This window comes from Melospiza georgiana, chromosome 1 (genome assembly GCF_028018845.1).
Source record: "Melospiza georgiana isolate bMelGeo1 chromosome 1, bMelGeo1.pri, whole genome shotgun sequence".
Classification (NCBI taxonomy): domain Eukaryota; kingdom Metazoa; phylum Chordata; class Aves; order Passeriformes; family Passerellidae; genus Melospiza; species Melospiza georgiana.
Window position 1 is genome coordinate 146681515 of NC_080430.1, and position 27723 is coordinate 146709237.

General features: G+C 40.5%; 1 protein-coding gene across 1 annotated transcript in view; it reads left to right on the forward strand.

Moving 5' to 3' along the window:
* TG (thyroglobulin) overlaps nt 1-11555 on the forward strand; it is a 149027-nt gene extending 137472 nt beyond the window's left edge. The window contains exons 46-48 of the mRNA XM_058024912.1: nt 5413-5553; nt 6341-6531; nt 11287-11555. Of these exons, the coding sequence (XP_057880895.1) occupies nt 5413-5553; nt 6341-6531; nt 11287-11399 (445 nt within the window). The 3' untranslated portion in view covers nt 11400-11555. The remainder of the gene's footprint in view (nt 1-5412; nt 5554-6340; nt 6532-11286) is intronic.
* The last annotated feature ends 16168 nt before the right edge of the window (nt 11556-27723 follow it).

Below are 27723 nucleotides of genomic sequence, written 5' to 3' on the forward strand. Positions count from 1 at the left end.
TGGAGATTCATCCATTAATTCCACTCAAGAGTAGCCATACTGAACAGACATATGAATTTCTGTCCCCCAAAAGTCCAATCAAATGTCAGCATGCCTATTACTAGATCTTAAATACAGTAATTCCCTGACAGATTTGTGTAATCTATGTTCTTTAGGAATTCTGACAAGCTGATTTCTTTCTTCTGACAAAGTGCTTTCTTTCTTCCTGCCTTAAGATCTATGATATTTTTTTTCAATTAGTGTGAGCTTTCAGGCTCTTGAATTTACTGTCTGCTATTTCAGTTTTATTTTCTTTAATTGGCACAGCTATAATGCAAAGTGGAACATTGTGTGTGTTGGGAGTAATTCAAGTGGAAAAGACACAGCAGACTCTAGAATACTTTTGCAAATCACATGTATCTATAGGGCTTTTTTGGTACAAAGGTGGATAAACTTGGCAGTTCAATCCTGTTAGGAGTTAAGCTTTTTCCATATGTCCTGATTTTCCTGAAAAGAAGAAAGCAAAATGTTCATCTGTTTTTTACATCCTTTCCCCCATTTGTTTGGCAGGAGTTCATGATGAGAGGAGACACAATGAGCCAAATGCATCCCTAGAACTGCTGAGGTCACACCAGGCCTCATATTGGCTCACTGAATTTCTATAAATATCCAGCTATCCTTTGATTATTTTTTTCTCCCTGCAATCACATACCATTTCCTTTCATAAAATGTGTGGCTGTACATAATTTTTAAAATTATTTTTTCTTGGCATAAAAATGAACATTTCAGTTCAAGCAAAGTGCAGGGTTGGTAGGCTGCTCCTCTCCCATGACATAGATGAGACAGTCCCTGTTCAGGATACTGGATATGCTAATATACTCTGCAAAAATCTGCTGGTATTAATGTGAAAATAATGCAGATGTGTGCAATTTTAATTGTGCATTTAATATTTCCAATAATTCTTAAAAAAATATTTTTAAATGCATTTGCTGAAAATAAAAACCAGTATGGGGGCAGTAGAGCACACAGGCAGTAGAACATTTTATGTAAATCATATCCTCTTCTCCTGGGACAGAGTTGTTATGAAATCCTATTTCAGCTCAAATCAGCACGAGGTTTATGAGCAGTCTTTGAGTCTGGGTTTCACCTGTGCTGTTCAACTCACTCAGCATGTAAATAACCTGTTCTCAGCAAAGCCAAGGGACACTGAAGAGTTGGGGATTTTTACTTTCCTAGTGGTAGGCATGTCCTTGCAAATGGGATACAGAACAGGGCCTTGATTGTGAGGCTGGGAACTGAAAGTCATGATCTCTTCTCTGACACAAAATCTTTCACAGAATTTTTAGAAGGAGCAGTTATTCTCATAAAAGTTTACATTGAAGGACAAATGGTTTTATTATCTCAGCAATCTCACAGATTGCCAACATCTGCTTTACTTGGTGACTGATTGAGTTTGAGCACAATATTTCTTCTGCATTTCTCGATGATCACTGGTAATTCTGGCTCAACTCTAGCTAGTTATATCTATCTTGTTATTTTAAAATTTAAATGATTGAATAGCAGTGGGAAGTTTGGTGTTTTGGTATCATATAGGACATCGTTAGAATTTTGAGTTAATTTACATTGGCTTCTGTGTTTGTGTGGAGGTCTAAAATAGAACCAAAATCTACATTAAGGCAACTAAGAATAGAAGCTATGACTCAAAATGCTTTGAGATTAATTGATATTAGTTGGAACAGAGAGTAAGGACTATTTTTAAATGAAAGGAAAAGGAGAAATATTAGGCTACAGTAAATCATTAATCATCAAAATGAGTTTCCAGTATGAAATAATTAGCCAGACCTAGAATAAGGACAAGGTTCAAAATGAGATCTAAGTCCTAATTTACTATGGTTCCCACTGTGAGGTCCCTGCTGCCCCAGCTCTGAGTTGTGCATTCAGTCCTAACATAGCATGGTAGTCTGCCAGATCATATTCTGTTTTGACTCATTATGAATTGCCAGTAATGACAATTCCATTCGGCAAAGTTTTTGAGGATTTCTGAATTGGGGTGGTGGTGGTGAGGCATTTTGGTTTGGGTTTTTTTTTTTTTTTGTCTGGTATTATTTGTTAGTTGTTGATTTGGCTTGGGTTTTTTTTCTGTGCCAAAAGCTTGTGATAAAAATTTTAATTTCAGCTCTTGGACATGGGGGTTTATATCTATTGTCTGTTTGATTTGGAACGAAAATTTAAACCAAATCAACCATAACTGGGGTATTTTTGTTCTAAATTCTGATCTACTCATCTTTTTACCTTCCCTGTTGAAGCTGTCCTTTGTGTGTGAAAGTAGCCACAGCTCTGCAGAGAGAGAAGTGAAGTATCTGATGGCTGAGTAATCTCTTTCTGTCTTTCCTACTTGAAAATTTAAATGGAAAATCCATCTTAGGTTTAAGGAAAATTTTCTCAGAACCTATACCTTCCCAATTAAATGGCTTGGCACTGGATAATAAAAATTCCCAGCAAATGATATTTCAGGGTCTACTGTTAAATTGTTGGTTATGAATATCACAAAGTTTCTGATTTTACCATCTATTTTTCTGTAAACTGGACTCCAGCAACACTTCACTTCTGAGGTGAGGTAAGAATTCCCCATGGAGATCTCATTTTAGTGTGAACAAATTGTAGGATCTGGTTTCTCTCTTCCCTATGGCATAATTTACTGGTCTGCCAAATAAAAAGAGCTGTGAATCTGAAAGATATTGACATCTTAAAAAGCAAAGCTATGCAGAGAAGATCTGAAGAGCCAACTTTGCACAAAATACAAGTCCTGTAAAGTCAACAAAGCCAAGATTTCATCCTTACACATAATTACATTCACTGCTGTCTTTAAAATAATAGATCTGATCCTTGAAAAGAAACTTCTGTAGAGGAAGTTACTTGCTATTTGGTTTCCTTAAAAACTCCTTTTGCCTCTGTCTCTGCAGTCCTCCCTTTTGTCAGATTGTCCTCTGAAGTCCAACAGTTGTGGGACCTTCATATCCCCAATTAGAGCTGCTGCTGTTGAGCACATGCTTGGGAGTGCAGTTTGGAGCAGCTCAGGAAATAAAAAACTGCCTTCAGAGCTGGCAGTGTCCAACATCAAAGTTATAAATACTTATTTATTTGTCTCTCCTTTCTTTCTCTCATTCCACTTCTCCAGTGAAAAGTGTCACTACCTGGTGTTACCTTAAGTATGTTCAGAGCTCCTACATGACTCCAAAATCCTTATTTGGGTATTTCTGGGCATTTTTCACTTCCCTCTGGTCCTTCTAAATCATTCTATGGTCCTGTTATTCTATGATTCTGTGATTCTATGATCACGATTCTATGAATCTCTGATCAGAGTTTGAGGAAAGAGACAGAAATATTCTCCTGATATTTCCCATCCAGCTGCCATCTAGACTTTCCCAGTTGTCTTTCCTGCTCTTCTGTGCATTTATGTATGTGCTTCTTTTCCCTCTTAACCTCAGAGGTTTTTTCCCATCCTTATGTTTTCTTTTTCATCAACCAGAAATATTGAAAACAAATTGTGAAATTGTAGGGTTTTGTACCACTTTATGTCTCTGTACCAAACCAAGTACAGTCATACAAATCATTTCAAATGAAATAAATTTTCTATTTATGAGATTAGTCTGGACTGTGACCTTAACAGTTTTCACCTCTAGAAACATGAGGGCTAAGAACAAAATCCCATTTAGGGGGAAACCCCTAGTCCCAGCTTACTTGTTTTAGCTTCACAGCTAAGTTCACCTCTGCTGTGCAGTCCCTAAATGGGTAGATTTGTCTCTTCATTGCACCTCAACTAATTTCATGTTCTCTAATCTAATCAAAAGTGACTCTTCTTTGCCAAGAAAATTGCCTCTTTATGTATATCTTACCTTTGCTGCAATACTGACATGAGAAATTGCTGTTACGTACTGGGCCAAGCAAATTATTTTTAAGGCAAAATTATTAAACTATGATCTTGCTTAATCCTTCTATAAATATTTGGGAAAGAAAAATATGCTTTAATGTTGTTTCAGTTCTACATTTTTTTGGTGAATAATCTGTGAATAATTCACTTTCCAGATGCAAAGTATTACTGAGGTATTATGATAAGACTAAGGAAAACACAACCCAAGATGTATTTAATTTAGAGGGCTGTGTGCTTTTCAAAATAGAGGCTTTGGTGCCACCACTCATAAAGTGTAAAGCAGTCATCTTGCTTTTAGACCACCTGCCCATAATGGTGGTGGAACCACCTTGTTCCATTGGAGGCAGTATCAGGGTCACACCAGTGCTGCTGCATTTCATGTCCAAAGATAAAATAGTTTCAGTTGTGCTACCTTTTGACAAATGCCACTGCAGATGAAATCTTGTTGAGTGGATCTGGGATTTGTTTATTCTTGCCTCACAGACATCTGTTCCTTGTCCCAGGTCCCCTGATGCTGTCTGCCTCATGCAGCATTCAACCAAGTCAATAAGACCATTGTCCAAATGTGGAGATATGGAAAAGGCAATTGGACCAGGCCAGGTCCACAGCTTTGAGCTGTGGTTCAAAGCTCTGTGTAGAACATATTTAGTTATAATTTTATTTGTAGAAGTTGACCACTGTTTTTCTGCAGGACTTGACGATGTTGAAATCTTTGCAGGGTCCTGCAAGTCTTATCTGGCCAGTCTTGTCTCTGAAATGGTGAAATATTCCTTATAATGAGTTATAAATACTACGTGGAACTACACAGCAGTTGTTCTTTCTTAAATCTTATCAGATTATTTCAAGCTGTTTTGATTTGTCTGCCATATAAAACTTGGGATGAACAGAGTGTATGAACCAAAACCACCCAGCCAGCAGAGAAATTAGATTAAAACTATGTCTAAGAGAAATCTTCATAAACATCTCCTGTTACATCTTTTCTTATCCAGAATCCTGGCCACAATGAAGTCAATGGAAAAACTCCAATTGCTGCTAAGAAAGGCCAGAATTTTATTCCAAGTCTGTGAAATAAGCCATAATTAACCTTCCATTGGGGCTGCCAGAATCCATGTCACCACTTGTTTCCACTTTCTGAATTTAATTTTAGTGAAAATCTGTCCAGAACTTAAGAGGCATTTAAGGAATAGCCAAGTGACTTTCTCCCTCTATCACTCTCCCTTATACACCCATTTAATTTAAAAATTGTGCTCTAACACCTTCCACAGTTTCCTTTCGTAACAAATGTTAATGACCTTGAACTAACATAATGGAAAATTCTCCTTGTTATAGCTTGCTCTTCATTTATGTTTTGGATTGAAGAAGTCCCACAGCTCACCACACTCTAATTAATGGCCATTAATTATTTACAACTTTGCTTTATTCTCTGAAGTAATTTATTTCTCTTTCTTCCACAAATAAATAAATGATGGTTTTAATTACCTTTCTATAAATATTTGGTTTAGCTCAGGTCAGGAGTTCCTGCTGGATGTTCAGTATGCGTTTGGTCTACCCTTTTACCCGAAGTATGAAGCACAATTTACTGATGAAGAAAAGGGCCTTTCCTTGCAAATTATGCAGTATCTCTCCAATTTCATAAACTGTGGGTAAGTGTGAAACATTTAAGAATTGCTGTGACTGGGGAGACAGTGAGAAGTAAAGGGAATGTCGTCAGTCCAGACCCTGCCCTCACTTAATCATTCTCCATGTCCTCTACAGTTTGTAAGCCTACAGTGGGATTTGGTCCACACTGTTGGAAAGTCATGGCCAAGTTACCAACCAGAGCAGCCACCAAAGGTTTAGAGTAGGAGACTTAGCCAGGAGGAATAGAGATTTTATCTCCACTGACCAGCTGCAAATCCTCCTAAAGTACATGCAGGCTTCAAAGGCCTTGATGTTTTCTTCAGAGCTTAGTTCTAGGACCCCAATTCTTAAACTTCTTGGCTAAGAGTTCTCTTTTTCCCATAAGAAAAGGGAAAGCACAAGAAGACACAGTGCACCCTTTACCAATTACTCTGTGAACATCATTCTGTACTACTGTGCCGTGCCCATGCTTGAGAATGAGGAGTATCTCTGGAAAGCTAGTGTGGGAATGGTGGGAACACTGACTTAATGTGCTTTTTCCAGTGTCTTGGGTTGGGCTGGGATTGAGGGCTGTTGAGGGTGTTCATAAGCCTGTGTCTATACAGGTTCTGTGCACCTGTTCTTAGGAGGTGAACCAGACTAAAAAGGTACAGTCAGACAAGGCACCATGAATGATTCACCAGTCTGGACTGAATCTGAACCCTGCTGGTCAGAGGGACTGGATGCACATTTCCCTGACCTAGCCAATCTTCTTATCATTTTACTGTTCATGTCATTTTTTTCTAATGATGATATCTCCCACTCCCTTAGAAATCCAAACTACCCACACAGTTTCTCGAGAAGGATGCTGGGGGTGGTGCCTGCCTGGCCAATGTATCTGTCAAGTGATGGTGGTGATAACTACAAGGAATTCACTGCCTCTTTGCCGACTCTTAAAGGACTGAAAAAAGCAGACTGTTCCTTTTGGTCTGATTATATCAGAAGGCTGAAAGCATCCACAGGTGAGAAAAGTATTTTCTGACATTAAATAAACCCTAAATTCTCTGCTAAATGTTTTTATCTGACTATAGTGCTGTTACATCGCTGTAGAAAAACACTTTTTGCAAATTAAACATCTTGCAATGTCCAGAGTATGTAGCTAAGAATGTAACACTAAACAAATTTACTTTATAGCAGATAATGTGTAATAAAGTTTAATTGTCCTGGACTTTAACTAGTTAGAGAAATATTCTTATGATGGTAGAAGATGTGGTGAAGCCATATAGAGGGCTTGCTCCCTGTTTACAGTCATAATATAGACTCTGGGTAAACAGGAAGGCTGTCTATACAGGCCTCTTTTGTATACTGGAAACACCTAACATGAAAATGTTGAGACACCTATGGATTAGGAAGGGCACAAATCATTTCCATCCACTGCAAAATTGCAGCTGAGGCTTTATATCTTGTTATGGTTCCTGCATGCTTTGACTTCTCACTAGATTAGTTTATTGGACTTTTTTTATAGCTGTGGTGATTATGCCTCTTGCATGTGTCCTTTTATATTTGCCATAAATTTTAATGCAGCCATGAGAGCCCTTCAATTTTTTCTTACTGCTGTAAGGACAGTAAAACTGTCCTTAAAACTGACAGGACAGTAAAACCAATTCTCCTTAGATTTCAATCTGCTGCCTGTCCCGAATTTATTCTAGTAAATAAACTCCTCTTCATATCTGTGTATCTTGTAAATAAATATGGATAGCCTCAAGCAAACCAAACAAAACCATCCCTTTTTGGCAGGCAGAGATGTTTTGAATTGTTCTTGGAGGCCTGCAAGTTTTGCATGTGTTTTTTATGTCTTAAGGATTCATCTTCACAGTGAATACAGTTCAGGCTTGCTCTGCTTTGGGGGCTGTTGAATTTCTGAGAACAAAATGTACTTTCCAAGACACTGAGCTACCCAGGCTATCTGTGTCTGACACGAGACCTCAGATGGGCTGAGGCTGATGTTTGAGTGACTCAAAACTAAAACATCTCAGAACCATCAAGCTGGTGGTTGTGATGCAAACACAGAGCATCAATTATCTACTTCAATAGATAAACTCAATCTTTACTCACGGTCTTTCTTCCAAAGTGGAGCAAAGATTTTGTTAGCCTTTTCATCAGTTTCCTGGTATCCTTCAATGTCTTTCAGGGTCAGAGGGGATATTTTGATCTCTCCAATGGGTTTGTGCTGATTGAGATATTGCTAATTTTCACAGCTTTATTCTGAGGTTTAAACAGTCCTGGCAATAACTCCTAGATGTTTTTGAACCTTACCTCACAGCACTGTGGCTGTGTAATGCCAGACTGGGCTGAAGTCACAGCTCTGGTAGAGTGACTGCTCACCAAGCACCACGGACAGAGACTATTCCTAGCACCTATGGAAATTCCCAAAAAGTGGGAAAATATCCACCAGGGCATATTTGTTTTGACATAGACAAGATTTAAAACTATCCAAACTGGTGTAGTAACACAAAATTCATGTATGGGTTAGTCCAATGATCTGTCTAGCTCAACATCCTGCTCTTGTCCATAGCCAAAGCCAAATACTTGCATGTTAAACATAAAAATACAGGGAGCAAGAGAAAAACATACTTGAAGAGTTCACAAGGTTGAGTAAAATATTTGAAAATAAGCCATAGAGTGTGAAATTTATGGAGCATGGATTGTCAAGAAAATGTTTAAAAAGTACATGTCAAAAGTACATGTTAATCTTCAAGCAGAACTGAGTACACCCAGCTGGATCTCCAAGGCAGTATTTGCTTGGCCTCAGCACCATGGTAATGGAGTTACAAAGCTGATTTCTAAATTCCATCTAAGCTAAATTCCAAGCTAAATTCCATCTCACAGAAATGTGGGCTTGACACTGCTTTGATAGTAATTTTTAATTTGTTCTCTCTCTTGAATACTAAACTTTTTCATACAGTTTAAGTAGACATCACATCAAACCCTTCTCTGCTACAGACCCCTTAGCCTGGGATGGTAACTTACAGAGACACACCCTGTGAGTCTCTTGAGAACAATCTGACCCCAGGTCCTAATGAGAAAAGGTTCATAGTGTTCATCAGTTCAGTTAGAAAGACTGCAAAAAACTCAGATGGTGATGGCTGAGCCTTAATTTATTTTTGAGAGGATATTGTGCTGAAATTCATGCCAAAGCACGCTCAGTCTACCAGTACAAGTTCATCACTTTCATGGCTCCCAAAAATTAGATTCTGCAGGAATTGAGTCCCTATACATTATTTTTTTACCTTGTTGATGTGTGTCCTTGCATCCAGTTTGCTGTACCTGCCTTCAGAACTGAAGCCCTGCATCTCTGGTGTTCCCTGGCTGCTCCAGCCTCTGCTCCTGGGGTGCTGTCAGGCTGTCCTGTGGGGCATTGGCATATGCTGAATACTAGATTTGAGAGAACAATGCTGCAAACCATTTTTGGATGTTGCACCTTGTACTACTTCCTGAGGGGGATTTATTTGTCTGTCAGCTACCCTGAGATCCAATCTAACACTTTTCTGCCTTTCAAAAATTATAAATGTTCATTATAACATTCTTGGATTGTTGTTTTGAGTTGCAATTTGTGGCCTCATGCCAAGTAGATGGAATTTAGAAGTGTGCCAGCGAGAAGTATGGATAACAAAACATTCCAGTCTTCACATCTAAGTACAAAAGTGTACAGGAACTAGTGTGATGCAATCTCACCCAGGTGTGATGAATCCTGTTTTGTTCATCTCATCTTTTCCTTAAAATCAATATTTTTCCAGCTTCATATCCCATCTGGAATCTATAAGCAAAAAAATCCCCGATATATTTCAATAAAATGGAGAAGAACTGGACAAACCAATGATCATAAAATATAGCTGGAACTGGCATTTTAAAAATTTTTCTCAATCCTTTGTATACTGCTGTGGGAAATGTCTTGACTTGGAAATGTCAAGTCAGGGATGACTAAAGGCTCAAACCTCAATATCTCTGTCCAACAGAAAACTGAGGTATTCCTTGCTGTGGTTTAAGCTAAACTCATAAATTTCAACTTCTGAAATAAAACCTCTCATATTAGGAATCTGAAATGTCTTTTAGGTTATTCACTGCTGGATATAGAAGCTGTTTATCTTAACTGTTACCTGTAATTTGCTTTCCATTTAGTAAAAAAATTGTCCAAGTTTGTGTTTTGTTTTGTGATCAGAACAAAATATTTAATGACAGAATGTATCATTTGTCCCTGGCACACAGTTGGAATGTATGTTGTTGTATTTGAAGATAGTTTTTAAAAATCCATTTAATAAATGCAATGATTCATCATAATGTTTGCTGGCAGTGCCTTTACAAACTATGGTGGGAACTTGGAATCTGTTTCATTGCCAATGAACTAACAATCTCTTGAAGTTTTGTTTGAGACCAGTTTGTAAAGTTGGCATTTTGAGGAGCAGTTTGCTAGGGGAATTATGAAAGTGATGGTGCTTGAAGAGGTTTGGAGCTCCCATGGTTGCATTTCAAAGATGTGCTTTATATTTTGAATTATGACGGTTTCCATGGGAAACATCAAACTGAGAAACAAGAAGAGTGGCAGTTGTGGAAAAAAGGAGCTGTAGATGGCTTTTTCCAGGGAATGTGTTAATAACTTGAAACTCAGTTAGAAATTCAGTTCAAAACAGGATCTCCAGAATGTTTATATATATTCAGACAGATGTCTGGATGCTAACATTCCTGTTACATAGTGTGGTGGACTGTGTGTGCCTAACAGTGAGTCCCTTTGTGAGGGGCCTCTCACTGCATCCCAAACAGGTGGAGTTGGATCCAGCCTGCATCTCTTGCTCCTCTAGCTGGTATCTAAACAGAACCAATCCTCCTAAAGCAAGTGCCTCTGCAACAGTCTTGCAGCTGGGGAGAAAGAGGTGGCATTAGTGTCTCACAGTGAATTCTTGTCTGCCTAACTCATGTGCCTAAATTTTGACTTTTAGGTATATTTTCCATGCCTAAGTTGGCCAGATTGGACTTTATCTGTAGAAAATTCAATAGGTAGCAAAGATGGAGCCTTCTCCATGAGCTCTGGGATGCCATGGAGGCCAAACAAGAGTCCAAACAAAGTAAGAGTATTCAGAGTTCAAACTTGAATCAAAACTGAATCAAGAATGTTGTTGTTAGCATTCATCTTTTATGCTTTCTAGTCACACCTTCATTTTTGGAAATCTCAAATAGAAAACATTCCTTTAGTATGAGGGACATCTGTGCAGCAATGAGAGCTCTTTGGCTATGAGGCATTAAATAAACACCCTCAGTGCACTTTCTTGACAGAACTTGGTGGTGTTGAGGCAACTGCATCACTGAAATAGGGTTGAAAACTGAAATCATAGGAGGTAAAAGATAACAAAAAAGATTTGTTGGAGGTGGGTGTTTGAGACTTTTTTTATTACAGACAGACAAAAAATTAATGTTGCCCTCACTTCCTACCTGGTAAGGAATTTTCAGGAGATAATAGAAAAATAAAACCTTTCATGAGTGGAGAAAAAACTGTTATGTATTCCAATGGCAGTTATTTAAAGGACAATACTTAATTACCATGAGATGATCAACCATTACTCTAAAGCATTTTTCAAATGGATTGCTAACTGAAAAAACCAGTTTCCTGAACATTTATAGCTGCATGAAAGGTTTTTAGGTGTGGCTGACAAAATGTGTACCCTGTAGCTTGCTGCCTCAATGATACGACACCTATTTTAATCTTAATTGCATTGTCCTTTCAGGAAGTGCAAGTGGTGGAGAGCCCTCTGCAGGAAACAGCTCTGGTGAAGCTCCAAGTGAAGCTCCCTCCCTGGAGAGCCAGCCCCTGGGGGATGAGGTGGCTTACAGCAGATAGGCAATCACAGGGCTGTGGGGTGGCTTTGTCACACAATTGTGCATCCACACAACCATCTCACACCAGATGAACACTTATTTTAGTTAAATTTCTCAACAAGTCCATTAGACCTTTCAATAAAGTAGTTTTCAAGAAAATTTATTAATATGGCACAAAATGAGCACTACAGCCAATATTTTAACTCAAAAGAGACTGTAATTAAAAAAAAATTAAGTACTAATAAAAACTGCAAAACCAAAACAACTACACTTGGTCTTTATTTCTTGCAACTACACAAATGCCAGCATATTCTAGGTACCACCAGCCAGAAAAGGACAGACATTAAAATACTCAGAAGCCCCTCAATGATGAGTCTCACATTTGTTAAATGTCATATCTGTATTGTCCTTTTTATTACTCATCCCATCACAAGCTGCTGATAGGAGAGAGAGCCTGCTTTGGCATTCTGGAGAAAAATGAAGAAGTCTAAAGTAGGAAGGAAGAGCAATTAAGGGAATCAAATGTATGCATTGAGTGTGTTCTCATGAAGTCATGCACATGCTATACTCATGATACCCTGTGAAATTATTTGAAGACTATTTGGATAAGGCAGAGTACACAGAAGAGATAATGCAAAGAATATGTTCATTAAAGCTTAGATCATGCCATCCCTGGGACATTTATATTTTTAAAGAAGAAGGTGAGATACACAATAGTTTTGGGAGCATAAGGAAAATCATAGGATACCTCTAATGGCTCTGAAGGTATTTTGGATTAGGCTGTTAATTTATTGCTGTGATCATTTGGCAACAGACAGCATTCAGTTGACAGTATATCACACACATGTCCATGAGACCTCACAAAAAGTAAAATCAAGGTTGCCCAGTAGGACACAAATTTCTTGTGCAGTGCTGAAATGATTTAGCAAAACAACTCAAAAGGTTTTGTTTGCTGCTTGAGCCTTTTGACAGCACATGAGCTGTTACTGCTGTCTGCCATGTATCCAGGTTCCAAAGGTCTTACCAAGATAGAAGAAAAACTGTGTAACATTCCTAGTTCTTACACTCACATCCTTTTCAATAAACAATGGAAGAATCAAGAAGCTCGTTAACTGGTTAAATATAAAAGAGTAAATATGGAGAACTCAAACTTGGTTTCCATCATTACCTATACCTAAATAAGCTAACAGTAAAGGAAAAAAAAAAACCAAAAACAAACAAAACAAAACCCAGAACTATTTAGGAGCTTTTTAAAAAGCCCAGATATTAAACATCTATCTCTCTCTGTAGAGGATGCTTTCTTTGCAGTAGCCATAGATACAGCAGCTCTGATTCCTTGGGCAAGATTGGGCTCATTTTTGCCCTTTTTGAGAAGTAATTGTTGGTCACAGTAACTCCAGTATTATTCTGCTGCCCATAGAACTGGCAAAGAGAGAACAGATTTAAAAGGATTCAGTATTGACTTATGTTAATGGAAGACAAATATGTAATCTTTTCCCACTCCCTATTTAGGTCCACGTTGAGTCCAGAGATGTCTCAGGAATTTGAGAAAAGATTTTTGTGGGGGTAACAGTCGTTGGTTTTTCTAGGTCTGGATTGAAGGTACTTGAGACAGTAATTTGTGTTTGGACTCAAGTGTTTATTATTTCTTATCAGTAAAACAGTCTCACTACTGACTTCTGCAGCTTTTCATTAGAAGGCACAAAATGGCCAACAATCTCTTGTTACAAGGTCTTTTAAGACTAAACTATCCAAGTAAGAATGGACCCATAGATTATTTTCCTTTTTAACCCAATAACTGATCCCAAAGAGCTGCAATGGGGAATTTTCTGTCCAATTACAAAATGCCACCCAACCCCACGAAGAAGAAGGAAAAAGAAGCATGAAGAAGAAACCCAGCACAACACCCTGTGCTCTCCATCTTGCTTCCATCCACAACATACTAAAAATCCCAAAACCTCAATTTCTCACCATGTGATATACCTACACTACTCTCTATAATCTATTTCACACTTTTGTGGATTCCAGTCTACCTTGAAGTCTAGGGAACTTTCTCCATGAATGAGGATCAAAGTCAGTGCTCCCCTGGGTGTCAGGGCACCCCAGAGCAGGCAGAGAAATATTTCCAGTGCCCTGGGTTTCCACAGGTTTTCATTTTGAGGTAGGAATGCAGCAACTTAGCCTTGTAGGCTCCTAATTACAGTTTTGGTCATCTGGTAGGACTGGTAGATGGACAGGTCTGACTGGGTTTTTCGGTCACCTCTCCTGAGATATCCAGCTCAACTGCCAATTTGGTAAAAGAGACTCTTTAGTGTGGATTTTTTGGAAAACAACTTTATGTCATGACTGACTGTCCCCCATACACCCTGTGATAGTGGATGCAGGTCTTTAGGCTGTTCTATCTCTCTCCAGGTTTCCTAGAAGTGTTTTTTCTATAGCCCAGTGTTGGTTTCCTCCTTTAAAAAAGCATGAATATATTCTTCCCCAGTTCTCTGCACCCTCTTCTTCTCTTATGCTAGTCCTGCTCACTCTCCATGCTCCATTAAACTTGCTTCTGTCAAGGCACATTTTGATGCTGACAAATGCAGTCCCATGATCCCTTGTGTTCCTGTAATTCCACATTTCCTCATCTTCCATCCCATATCCTCAAGCTCAAACATCTTTGAATTCCAAGACAACTTTTGCATCAGCACAAGTGAGTCAGTCTTTTTGGCTGTGAGTCTCATCACCTTCCTGGCTTCACTCCTCTTTCTTATGGGGAACCACACTGTTAGAAATATCCTGGTCAAATCCAACAGGAGATTTAATTAGAAAAGCACACATGTGGACTGACTGACAGAGGTCAGGAAACTTTAGCCTTGGTGATACTGAGAGGCCAAGTCTGCTCCCACATATAATTCCTAGTAAGAAAAATACATTCCCAGACTATTTAGGTCATTGAGCTCTAAACTGAAATACCAAAGGCTGCAGTGATCTGGTACTGAGGCAATGCACAGAAGCACAACTAGAGCCATGCTTTCCTCCTTTCTACTGGAAATGGCTATAATATTTTAAAAGGGCAGCATTCTTTAAAACTTCCTATGAGCACACACACAGACAACTCAAGTTAATGTCATTAATGTTATTTAATCTGAACTTTTTGAAAGACAAGCCATCAGAACCTTTCTGTATATGTTTCTTTTAATACTTGAATATCTAACCTACAGCATTTTGTGTGATTTTTTCACACAGGAGGTATTAGGCAACAGAGAAAAAATGTGAAGTATTTGAAATATTTTACCATGCAGAGTTGGAAAGAAAACAACTGACTTAATGGCAATGCTGGAACGTTAATTGTTTGCATAAGTACTTGACACATAGAGCTGGAACATCACAGTTGTGATCATGCTATTACCCACATCATATAATTCCCTTGGCTAAAATTAGGGACTCAGTCTTTCACCATAGCAGCATCATAGTCAAAGTTATGTATCACATAAAGACTCACATTCTCTCTAACTTGCTCCAAATGCACTGCTCTGGAGCAGTGTCTTATGTAGTAGTAATTAGATATTTATGGACTGTTGCTTCTCCCTATGTGAGGCTTAAAAAAAATAAACAAAGCAAAAGATCCTCCACATGGTTCTCATTTGGTCTTTGAAACACAGCCACTGGCCTGGCTAGGATTTTATTTAAGTTTCAGGTGTGAAAGAGTTTCCTTAATCGGAAGTGTGATAGCCAGGGCTTTCTACTTTTTATATTTTTTTTCTGTTTTTATATGAGGCTGATCTGGCCCAATGCTGAGGGTTGCTACTTCCTGCTCCTGCAGATGTGAATCCTCTAGTATGGCCTTTGGTCATGATGATGTTTGCTCCTTCTCCTGATTTTCCTGCTGCCATGGGAAGACCCTTGAATCCAGCACTGGCTAAAACTCAGTGACCTTCAGCTGAGAGCTCATGTGCCCTCAAGGACAATTAACACAGTTTTGCTTCAGGATTCCTGACAAATCTACTCACTCTTTGAGAGGCTGGTGTATGACTGGGTGTGGAGAATGCTGTGTTTCACAGCACAGATTTTGGATCATTACAGAAGTTATTATTTAAGGAGACCTCTTTTCCTTCCTGTTGCTAGTCCTTATATATTCTGCTATCACAGCACGAGAGGCAATGCCTCAGGAGTTTATCTTTCCTGCTTCTTACACAATCACTCTACAGGCAGTCTGGTGAGCACAAGTCAATCTAACTTTCAGTATCTTCTAGGCCACTGATTGGAGTCAGATGGGAGTGGATATTTTTAAACATTACAGCTGTTTTTCAAAGCTGACTAAGGAACTCTGTAAGTCAGATCCCACTAACCTGTAGGGAATTTGAATGCCTGGTTCCCATTATGGCTTTGGAAACCCCACTCAACACCTGTGCAATGGTCAGGGCTCATTTAGGAATCTTTTCCCTTTCATGAAGAGTGGATGGCCACAGACAAAAGCACCATTGCAATTGGCAACAGTTCATTGACCCACAAGGGGAGAATTTAACTTGTTGTTTAGCTTCCCTGGTCCAGACTGAGATCTTTAGCAAGACAGACCAAAAAAGCTGGCTTATTTTTGTTTCATCCAAACAAGACAGTGGACAGTTTTCAGGGGCAGCCAGCATTTTCATGACCATTATTAGCACACAGGTACTGTCTCACACAGAGAAGTAATGCACACCTCCAAAGGGTCTCACATATCCCTGTTTTAAATTCAGGAAAGAATTCAGAGGAGTCACAATCAGTTTACTGCAGCTATTTATATATACCACTGATAGCAGTGATCTGCTCTGCATGTGTCAGCCTGAGGGAAATGAGAGCCCAAGTTCAAGAGCAAAGAGACTTTGTGTTCTTCTACATTATGCAATCACAATTGCTGAGATATGTCAATTTTAAGTAATAGAAGAATGATTTTTCACTGAAAAATCTCTTGTTTAAAAGATTTTGATTGGATACCTCAAAAACAGGATACCTAGGTAAGGCAAGGATTTATTCTGGCTCTGAAGAGTTTCCTCAGTACTTGTATCCTAAAACACAGGGAATACAACCATGAATTGATAGCTGCTCTTTGGAGTGGCCATTCAAAAGCCAATGGCTGCATGCTGGCTACCTGGGAGATTCAGCTCTAAAGTAAAGGCCATGTTAAGGATCACTCAAATATTTAACAACTGACTGCTTGGTTTATTGTAGGAAAAAGCCAAAGCAGCACCATTTAAATTCAGCATCTCAGATCAGCCTAAAGTGCAAAAAAATTCATGATGAGTGTTCATTCAAAATGCTACCTTACAGCAGAGTAAGGTGTAGGGCAGTTACACAAGGCAGATTCTGTTTCACAGGGTGTAGATCAGCCTGGGGTGGTGACCAACAGCCCTTGGGCAGATGTAGTAGAGATGTTTCCAGCAATGTTCACCACAGGGGAAGGATGGACTTCAACCTGACTCTTCCTTTCATCCCAAGAGGAAGCAGTCCCTTCCCACCCTGTGCTGAAGAGAGCCCTGTCTCATCTCCCCATTCTCTCCAAGTTCACAAAGCTATTTAGGCACCTAACTTGGGACCTTGGGAGCTAGCTAAGCCAAACACCTGCAGTCCTACCCTTCATTACTGTCCGTAACTCCTACAAGATGTGAGTATGGAATGAGGCTTTCAAGAACTGATAGAGTTGTGCCTGACAGCCTGGTTTCTGTGGCTCCAAAGCTTTGTTTTCTCACAGTTTCTGTTGCAGCCTCCTGGGCTGTCAGAACTTGTGGCTGAGAGATGAAGATTGAATCACTTGGACACGATGATGCAAAGGCTGCATGCCCACCCAAGGGACTCCTCAGGGACAGCACTCTCAGGAGACAGGCTCCCATGTCTATTAAAACATCCTGAAAAGCGGTTTCTGGCAGAGCCAACACAGCCAAAAACCCCATCACAAGCCTGACTGCTTTCAGAGACAGCAGCTGGCTGGCAGGAGAGAAGGCAAACTCTGACAGGGTGTTTGCTTCACATCACTTCCATGGCAGTTTGCTCCTTTCATGCCTGGTAATAAACGCCTCACCAAGGGCTGAGGCTCTTGAATTTGGCAGGAAAGCCATGGCCCTGCCTTTCAGCTGAAGTCAAAAATGTCATCAGAGCCAGAGGCTGCAAGCTGCACTGATCCAGAGCAGTGGCACTCAGGATGGTTACTGTGTTTATGAGGCAATGGATTATTCCTTTGCCAAGATGCCACAAGTGCTCCAAAAGGAGCACTTTCTCTGAGAAGCCATTTTTCATCAAGCCCCTCCCCACGGCCTTCCATCCTGCAGTCCAGCTGCAGATTTACACCTTTTTTATCACCTTCTTTGGAACATTTTAGCATGCTAAAAATAGATCCCTTGGGCTGTGCTTAGCTCTCAGTCAGGCCATTGTCTCACAGACTGGAGCTCAAGGAAGCTTGGTGGAAGACTAGAAAGCCAAATTTTGAGTGTAATTCCCAGGGATCAGGTGCTTGGGATCTGCCCAGACAAATCTAACATACTCCTTCAGTCCACTACCTTTTATTTTGGGTGAAATTTGCCTTTCCTGTTATTATTCTCATTCCTTTCCATTGCCTGCAGCTCTCCACAGCTGACCAGGCTATTCTGGTGAAGGATCCATTGCTCCCCTTTGTGTGTAGCTGTCAGTGACCCAAAGCTGGTGTTGAAGGTTGCAATGCAAGATATTTTCTATTACCATCTGTATGGCAGATTACTTTTGTCAAGTGGGCAGTTTGCCTTATCTCTCTCTTCACACCTCCCTCAGGAGGGGACATTGCTGATAACAGCTATTGAATGTCACTGCATGACTGATAAGAGCTATAACATCCCATTGTGAGATGCTCCGCCCAGGGGGAGGAGCCAAGCATTCCTACCCAGATATAATCCAGAGGTTTTGAGACACCAGCACGGCTTTCTCCATGGGATTCCCCAGAGGAACAGCAGCTGCCTCTTCTTCCACTGGATCTTCAGAGGAAGAATGCATCCTCCTCTACAGATCCCCCTTGCTCCAACAGAACCTCACCTGAAACTTCAGGAGGACTGCAGCCACATTTCCAATGGGACTGCCACCAACACCCTGAGCCACAGAGTGTCAGGTTGAGTTCTGACTCTGTTAGTGTTGTTCTAGTGTACTGCATTGTTTATTTTATCATTTTTTTTCCTTCCCTATTAAAGAACTGTTATTTCCTGCTCCCATATTTTTGCCTGAAAGCCCCTTAATTTAAAATTTATAGCAATTCAGAGGGGTAGAGAAGGGTTTACATTCTCCATTTCAGGGGAGGCTCCTGCCTTGCTTAGCAAACTCCTGTCCTTCCAAACCAAGACAGTTGGTGACAGTGGTTTAGCTTCATTTCAGCACCATTGAAAGGCTGGCTGTTCCAGTGTAAGCCCCCAAACACATCTTCATGGGTTTCTTTTATTGTTTGCTTGAATCCTCTTTTTCTGTCACCTCATGAGGGCTGCAGGATGGGGCTGGGGTAGAAGGGAAGGTAGATTTTAAGGTACAGCAAAGTAAGAAATTACCCTCAGGAAAAGGTAAATTAGAGGAGACCACACTCCTACCATGCTCCTGATCCTGCCATAGGTCAGGTTTGTGTGAGAAAAATGTCTTGTTTGTGAGGACACTGGAACTGGGGTGGTTATTCCAGACAGATCCTTCTGCACAAATCAATTTACACTAGTGGAGGAGCAGTCCTATTGAAACTCCAAAAAAGGGGCACTTTTAATCTGTAATGGTGATGCTTTTGCCAGTACAGAAGCATATCAAGAAATCCACACTCCCCAACTGATTTTGGTTTCCTCACAACCCCTGAGCCAACAGGAAATGCTGTCCTGGAAGAGTTCTGCTCCATATCCACAGCCCTCCCTGGGCTGCTGAGCCTGAGCTAGCCAGCACTCAGCCTCCTTCCTGCCCACTCTTGCCCTCTGCAGCTGTTTTTGCTCTTCTCTTTAATCCCTAATTATTTATTTCCACTCTATCCCATTTCTTCTCACTGTCTATTTTGGTTTCAGACAACTCTTCTCACCCGCCTTCAACCAGAGCTTGTTGAACTTCTGCTGTGGGGAACTCAGACCTATTCTACTTCCACTTTTCCTGAGATTTGCCTAACATTTCATGATGACTGTGAATAAAAAATAAAATAGAGGAAGGAAGAATATTTAAAATAATATGGTGTTTTAATGTTAAAAGGTGCTTGGGGACTTAGTTTAATGCTGATTAAAGGAGTGGAGCTCTGCAGAAAGCAGATGATTCACAGCCCCTAAGAGCAACATTTAGGGGTAGTAGATAAAATCTAATGGTAATAGTATAAAGGAAAAAATAATAAATTCAAACTGCAGTGCAGTGCTGCCTGAGACACAACTTCTTTAATTCCCACTCAGCATTTTCACTCAACCACCACAGTAAATAGGTCTGTGAATGAAAGTCTGCTGAGATAAAAGAACCTGCATAACAGCTAACATCAAAAGAAAAGCCTTTTTTTGCCTAATACATTGGGGACATTGTTTCCAACAAGAACAATTCATCCAAGTGAAATTCTGGCCACTTGTATTGCGGCCAGATCAGGAACACTTCCTGCAACTGGCCAAGAAAGTGTCTGGCCCTGGAAGCAGCCTGAAGTTCTCAGTACTTTGAAAAAAGCCAGAAAACCAAACAGAGCTGAGGTCTTCTCCCACTGAAACCCACAGCTAAAATCCCTCTGGCTTCAAATCTGTCTTCCCTGATGACAGCAATGGTCAGGGAAGAGCAAAACAAACTTGCTGACACTGCAAGGCCACCAAGGCCCAGCCTTAGAAAGGGGAGTGCTGCAGGGCTGAGTCTGGTCCATGGCTCATTTAGAAACAGCTGGGGCAAAATTCCATCTTCCCCCAACACCCTGTGTGCTGCAGTGCAGACAGAACCAGGACAAGAGCTAAAAACATCAAATATCAGATCATGATATTTGTTACTAACCTAAGTGTTGACTTTTTGCAAGAAGGACCAGAGATGAGCAGGGACAATGAGAGGGGCACAGATGTCCCCACTCAGAGCACGTGTCAGAGCATCAGCTGGTGCTGCTGGGGAGAAGGAGGGCCAGGGTTAAGCAGGGTGAACAGTGGAACACAAAATGTTCCCTCTGTCTGGGCAAGTCTCCTTCCAGAGGTGTGCATCATGAGACAAACCAGAGACCCAATGCAGCTGAAATATTGCTATGATTACACAGGGAGATATGAATAATGAGATATTTGCTGTGCAATGTGCAACAGGCATGTTCCATGCTACTTGCTAGTAATTTTTAAACAAAAGCCCAGGGCAGACCTTTTTCAGCAATTCTTAGGCAGGAATGGTGTATCAGTCTCTGTTAGGACACAGTACATTTACTATATACAACATACTCACAATATGTTGTCACCCTCCTAAAATACATTGCTAATTGGTCCCCATGACTGTGAAGTCCTTACACCATTTTTAAATGCCCAGCTAACAGAAACAGGATTTTCTGAAAGCTTTCTCTTCTGCATCATCACCTCCTCATCCCTCGCAATGCCAGCCCATCTAATTTACTCTTACATATTTGTTTTGCCCCAGTGGCTGCAGCCTCCACTGGGCACTGCCCTTTCTGGCTGTGGTCTGAACCTGGGGAGTTGGTGGCATGTGAAGGACATCAATTTTTATTACAGCTCTGGGTCAATCCCTGCAGACAGGCAGAAAATATGATGAATTCAGAAATGAGTTGGTGATGTTGAGAGCTGCATCAAGACTCTTATCTTAAATCCCCAAAGTACAGAGTACCATTCATAGCTGAAGGGGAACTTTAAAAGCATTTAGCAGTGCCAGGTTTCTCTGTCATTCCTCTAGACAATACCACTCTACTTGTTTATGCCTGTGGAAATTGCAGATATCACAGAAATTCATAAATCCACAGCAAAACCCCAGTGAAGGAACTGGGAGGCTCTGCACCAGTACTGGGGTGAGCTGAAAAGGGCTGTGGAACCAGATATCCTTCCACAGAGACCCGGTGGGTTTTCTTATTACCTTCCAGAGTCTTCTTGTGAACAACTTTATTAAAGGAACGCGTTAAGTTACATAAAAACAATCAACAGAGTTGTGACAAAAGCCTGGACAGACAAGGTTGTTGGCAGTCTCAAAAAAGCATGTATCATCTCAGTTATTAATGGCCAGAACTGTCAGGAGAATTTAAAACTTTCCAAATTGTCATCCAGTAGCTGGTGAGTCAGACACAGCCTTCAGATGAAGAGCTGAAGTTTTCTTTCATTTTTTTTTCTCTGCTGAAGGAATCCAAACATTCAAAGCTCTGAAAAGGCTCAGGCTACCATTCAGGGTTCCTTTGGGATAAAAGGTTGATCCTCAATGAAGAAAAATGAAATGTTGATAGAACCAACTGCTGCAAAAAAAATGCAAAAAGAGAAAAAAGAGGAAGGATATGGCAGTGTATTAATTCTTCCATAAGGCCTTGGCTGTTTGGGGAGATTTTGTTGTGGAGGATGCAGTCACTCTTCCACCACAAAGACCAAGGCAGAAATTTTCAGTCTTCAGGCTATTAATTTGAAATAGTAGAGTATTTTCTGTATTCAGTTCCAAAGACCAAAAAGCACAATATAAAATGTGAGTTTCTCTTTTTTTTTTCTTTTTAATTGACTGAGGAAAAATGTCTGTCCAGCAAACAGGAGTCCCTGTATACATTTGCTTTTGCAAGCTACTCCAAGGCCCTCGTTTCATCATCCCTCAAGAAATCAACATCAGTCTGGGGCCAGGTGTTTCACTGCTTCTCCAAATGTCTGGGTGACTTCAATCCTTTCTGATCTTCATCAACAGAGTAATTTGAAATGTTTTATCCTGACCAAAAGACACTTATCCTGTCTCTTCCTGTGTTCCGTGATATTATTTATTTTCTTTCAGAACTGATCATTCTGAAAAGAGGGATGATGTGAAGTGATGGTGACAATCCAGGGCCAGGAAACACACGAGAAATTGCCTGTCTTGCACAGATGATTCTCAGGGTAGGAGGTCACAGATAAGTTCCCCTTTATTTAATTCACTAATATGGCTGGAGACACGGTAGATAATGGAAAGAAGTAACTACAGAAAACTACATTTTCTAATATTTATTAAGAGCACTGTGTTTGTTTCCCCTATAATTTACAAAATGCCAGGATTAAATTGTTCTGGAGCCTTTTGAAGGGGATGATGACCCACAGGGGCTGGCTGAGGATGTGCCTCCAGCTCAGCAGGTTCCCCTGCAGCAGACAGAGCAGCCAAGGGCATAGGGTGAGGGCTTCTTCCAGGGCTGATGCACCTCATGGATCAGCTCCTTCATGGCCTAAAAGTCTAATAACTGACTAGCAGCTACTAAGGGATTCTTGTGAGACACCCCAATCTGGCTTTAGGAGTCTCACATGATTTTAAAATGTTCCTGTGAGCAGAGAACTTCCCAGTTCAGTTTGTCTCTCTTTTGGGATGAATTATCAAAATGAAATTCTAACAGTCCCATCTGCTGTATGGACTGTGCACATGCCAGTCAAAATGTTACCTATCTTCAATTCCCCCTTTCTTCTCTCTCCTGAAGACAGAGATTTGAATGCATATTGAATAAAAATATGAAGTAACATGTTTATCAGGATTTGATTCTTTCACCTTAGTATTTTTTTTAATATGAAAATTCATTTATCATTTGAGCTGTATCTGAGTGTCTGAGACATGCAAGGAGCTAAGAAAGGGGCAAGGAATTGCAGAAAACACAGCTGAAATATAAATTTCCTGCTCAGGCTTTCTCTTGAAGATCAGTTTTGGAGTCTCTTCTTCACAATGAAGATTCTCTATTACCTGACTACCCTAGAGCTCAGAAACCTCAGCCAGTTATGAATGCATGATATCAAGGAGTTCTTGTTTTCTGTAGTTAATCTCTGTTTTCTGTGTCAGTCCCTTGGAGAGGAGCCCTGGTTGCACACTGCTCTCAGCCTGACCTGCTCTCTGGGCAGCCCCTCTGACCTCTCTCAGCCTGAGGAGGTTCCTTGCCACAAGCATCCCAAACACTCTCTCCTCATCTAAAGTGCTCACATCAGGATTCCTGGCTTGAGGCATTTGGCTCAGTCACAGCTGCTAAGATTTCTTGGAAATTCAACCACAGTGTCATAATTCCAAGGCATGTGTTCATTTTTTCTTCCATGTTGAGATGTGAAAACATGGGTTTCTTGTCTGCTGTGATGGAAATTCCATCGTGCCAGTGGCCATATATTCCTTTTGTTCCCTAATCCTGAAAGTGCTGGATGCTTTGTGGGCTTCTCATGTGATAAAAACAGATGTATTCTCAATTATGTTCAGTGCCTGCATTAATGAAAAGATTTTAATTTCTTCCAGAGCTAATTTTGTATTTTTGCAAGAAGGCATTTTGTTTCTAAGTGTTATTAATTCCAGTGTGACTAACATCACCTGGAAACCTGGAAGCTAACATTCCATTTACTCCAGTTTTTCACACAGCCAAGTTCAGAGGAACTTTTAGCAAAAAAAGCAGTTGGATGTTTCCCCTTGTCATCACATCAGCAGTGCTGATGGCTGTGCCCAGTTACCTCTGGTAACAAGCGAGACACCAATAATCCCACCCTGGCTGCAAAACCTTTCAGAGCCTCCTGCTGCTGTCAGATGGATTTAGCTGGATGAATTGATAAACTGTGCTCAGATTTGTCAGGGCAAAGAATTTTGGAACTGAATAGCAATTACCCTTTTGAGGCTGAAGAGAAAATCATCAGCCCTCCTTACTAAAGAGCGAAGAATTTTAGGCCGGGGTCTCATTTTGATTTAGCATGTTCCATTCATTACTTCTGTCTGAAATCAATTAATCAATAAAGCATGATCCTATACATGTTTTAGGCATTTTAGATTTGGCTAGGAGGCTCATCAACACTTTTGAAATTGGATGCTTTTGAAAACCCTCTTAATGAAAAGCCTACTGTCCTTAAACACTTGATGTCTAATCATGCTCCCTTGGCTATAATGCCTTCTTCCAGGCTTGGAAGTAAAATTAAATGGGATTTGTGACTGGTTGCAGTGGATTAATTAACCTGTGGTGCTGCATGTAGGAAGGATATAGGGCTAGTAGAGATTATCCAAAGGGCTGTGAGGATTTGAAGGGTCTGGAGGAGAAGCCACAGGAGAAGCAGCTGAGGTGTTGGTTTGTTCAGCCTGAATGAGTCTGAGGGGAGACCTTATTGCAGCCTGCACCTTCCTCAGGAGGGAAGGCAGAGGAGCAGACACTGATCTCTTCTCTCTGGCCACCAGTGACAGAGGGAATGGCCTGAAGAAAAGCCAGGGGAAGTTTAGGTTGGATATCAGGAGCCGTTTTTACCCAGAGGGTGGTTGGGCACTGGAATGGGCTCCCCAGGGAAGAGGTCACAGCACAAACCTGACAGAGTTCAAGAAATGTTTGGACAATGTTCTCAGGCACATGATGGGATTGTCAGGATATTCTGTGCAGGGCCAGGACTTTATTGGCCCTTGTGGGTCCCTTCCAACTCAAGATATGATTCTATGGCTCTATGAGATGTGCTTCCACTCCCCAAGGTCCCAGTGAACAGGTCCAATGATTTATTTCTCTGCTGCACCTTTCCAGGAAAATTTGCTGAGGATGGTTTACATGCCACTGCTGACCCATGTGGACAGACACATTTCTTATGGATTGACAGACACTCTCTTCCTCCATTCATGCCCTCTAAGATATTATTTTTTGCATTCAAATTAAAAAAATATTCTTTCCATTCATATGTCAAATATAGAATCTCAGTTATCTCAGTTATGAGATCTAAATCATCAAGCAAACTTTGGTTTCAGGATGCCTGATAATTACCAAGGATCCAAGAAGGCTCAGCTCACTTTGCCATTGCTGAAAAACCCCCAGGAAATTAAACTTGGACACATTTAAATGACTTTTAAAAGTTATTTTTCATACATTTTCTTTCCTTCAGAAGCTAGAGTTTTATGGCAATCTCTATTTACAAGTTATGAATGTTAAGTCTGTAGCTATGTCTGCATCTTTGAACTGTTCTTTGTGATGGGGAGGGGGGAAAGGCTCCTGCAAAAAAATGAGACATGTAGACAGGAATTAAAAGTTCCCCATTTGCAGGAGAAGGACACCTGGCACTTCTTCTTCAAAGCCTTTTCTAAGCTCTGAAGCATAGAATCACTGACATGATGAAAAATATGAAACAAGTGTCTACAAGAACCAGAGTCTGAACTTGGACTCCCTTCAATTTCACATCTCAATTATAAAACAATCTTTATTTTCCAGCTTGTGGTTACACAAATACACTTCCACAAGGCTCATTTGCCATCATCACTCTTCTTGAATTTCCACCCACCTTGTTTGTGTTGCAGATTTTGTTTATAATCTCTTCGTCCAGCCGACTTTTGCTTTCTCCTCTGTCCATGGAGGATCTGCTTTCCTGGAGATCCATGGGCTCTGGGATCCACTGCCTGGACACTGCTGCTGGCCAAGGGCTCTCTTTGAGCTCTGTCTGCAAACATGGGTCAGAATTCATGCTCATTTTGCAGGACTATAATTAGCACAGCAGGTTCAGACAGGAAACTGCTCCCTCTATACCCAATTTCAAGGCAATTAGGGCTGTGCTTTTTCACCATGGTGTTTCTGAGCTGGCTCTGTCTGTCCCAACGGGAAGCACCCATTACTGTGCATTGTTGTGGCTTGGCATGAGGAAAGAGAGCACACATTCTATTTATAGCTCAGCATCAGACCAGGGGAGATTGTGGTGAAGATTGTCAGTGGGTTTCTGTTTTCCAAAGATGTGACGGTGTTCACAGGGGTTTTCGGACTGGGGAAGAGACGAGGATCTGACTCCATGCTTCAGAAGGCTTGATTTATTATTTTATGATATATATTACATTAAAACTATACTAAAAGAATAGAAGAAAAGGTTACATCAGAAGGCTAGCTAAGCTAAGAATAGAAAGGAATGATAACAAAGGTTTGTGGCTCAGCTTTGTGTCTGAGCCAGCTGGGCTGTGATTGGCCATTAATTAGAAACAATCAACATGGGCCTGTCACAGATCCACCTGTTGCATTCCACAGCAGCAGATAATCATTGTTTACATTTTGTTCCTGAGGCCTCTCAGCTTCTCAGGAGGAAAAATCCTAAGGAAAGGATTTTTCATAAAAGATGTCTGCGACACAAAAGGGTTGGCATGCATGTGTACTGCATGAGGCAAAAAAATCAATCCTCAGATTTAGGAGGTGTTTCCATGGTGGATACGCTGCCCTTCCAGTACTTCTCCAGCACTGGACTCTTTTAAGATAACCATGTGTGTTATAAGAGCTAATTTCATAAGTGAAATATTTTAACAACATTATCAGATCCCAGAGGGCCTTAACATCCCAAGTTCAGGAACAGGACAGGAATGAGATGGTGGAATTTGTCCTTGCACAGAGGACACACATTGTTTATGTCCACTCCAATGCTATTTTGGAGCACTCTTTCATGTATGGAGTCTCCTCTGGCCTTTAGCAAAGGTTGGTATTTTCTCAGAACATTTTTATGCTGAAAGGCACTCCACGACTTGTGAGGGCTCTGTTGAGGGCATATAAAATATAATTAGGGTCACCTACAATAATTAGATTATGCATCTGTTGTGCCTGTATTCCAAATGGTGAGCTACATGCCCTCTTCAGTCAATCCCAGAGGAAAATTCTTCTCATACTAAAATAAGTGTTTAAAATAAATTGGCTCAATTCCCAATCCCTGTCTTCTTCTGGAGACTCTGGAATGTCGACACAGGATGATTATCTCAGCTCAGAAATCTTAACTTTTATGCGGCCAAATTGAACTCTGCCTTGATCTCCATCCTATGCCAAATTTAGCAAGAGTGGCATGACCAGATTGTCAAACTGGTGAGAATAGACCTGGAAGAACAATGATATCATTCAAAGATCCATAATTTTTGTTTTCCTTCAAAAGACAGCTTTGAGGTCATGTGATTTTGCAAGGCTTTGTCTGTTCTTTTAAACAAAAGTACATTTCTAACCTTTATGGTTTGGTTGAAAAGGCAAATTTGTTTGTGTAAAATTGTGGCAGGTAAATGAAAACAGCTGCAAATTCTGAGTGTGGAGCAATATTAATGCCTTTTCCTGTAGTTTCTGAATCAGTGAGGGAACTGGGGTTACTAGGGAAGAACTAGCAGAAAAAGAATCTGTTCACAGTAACATGCTCATCCTCCAGGCCATGACTGAGATGCTGTGTTATTAAAGACACTGTGATATTAAAGAACAGCACTTGGAGCATGGACAACAACACCAATTGCAGTCATATCCTCTATTTTCTGCCTATATGTGATATTTAGCTAAG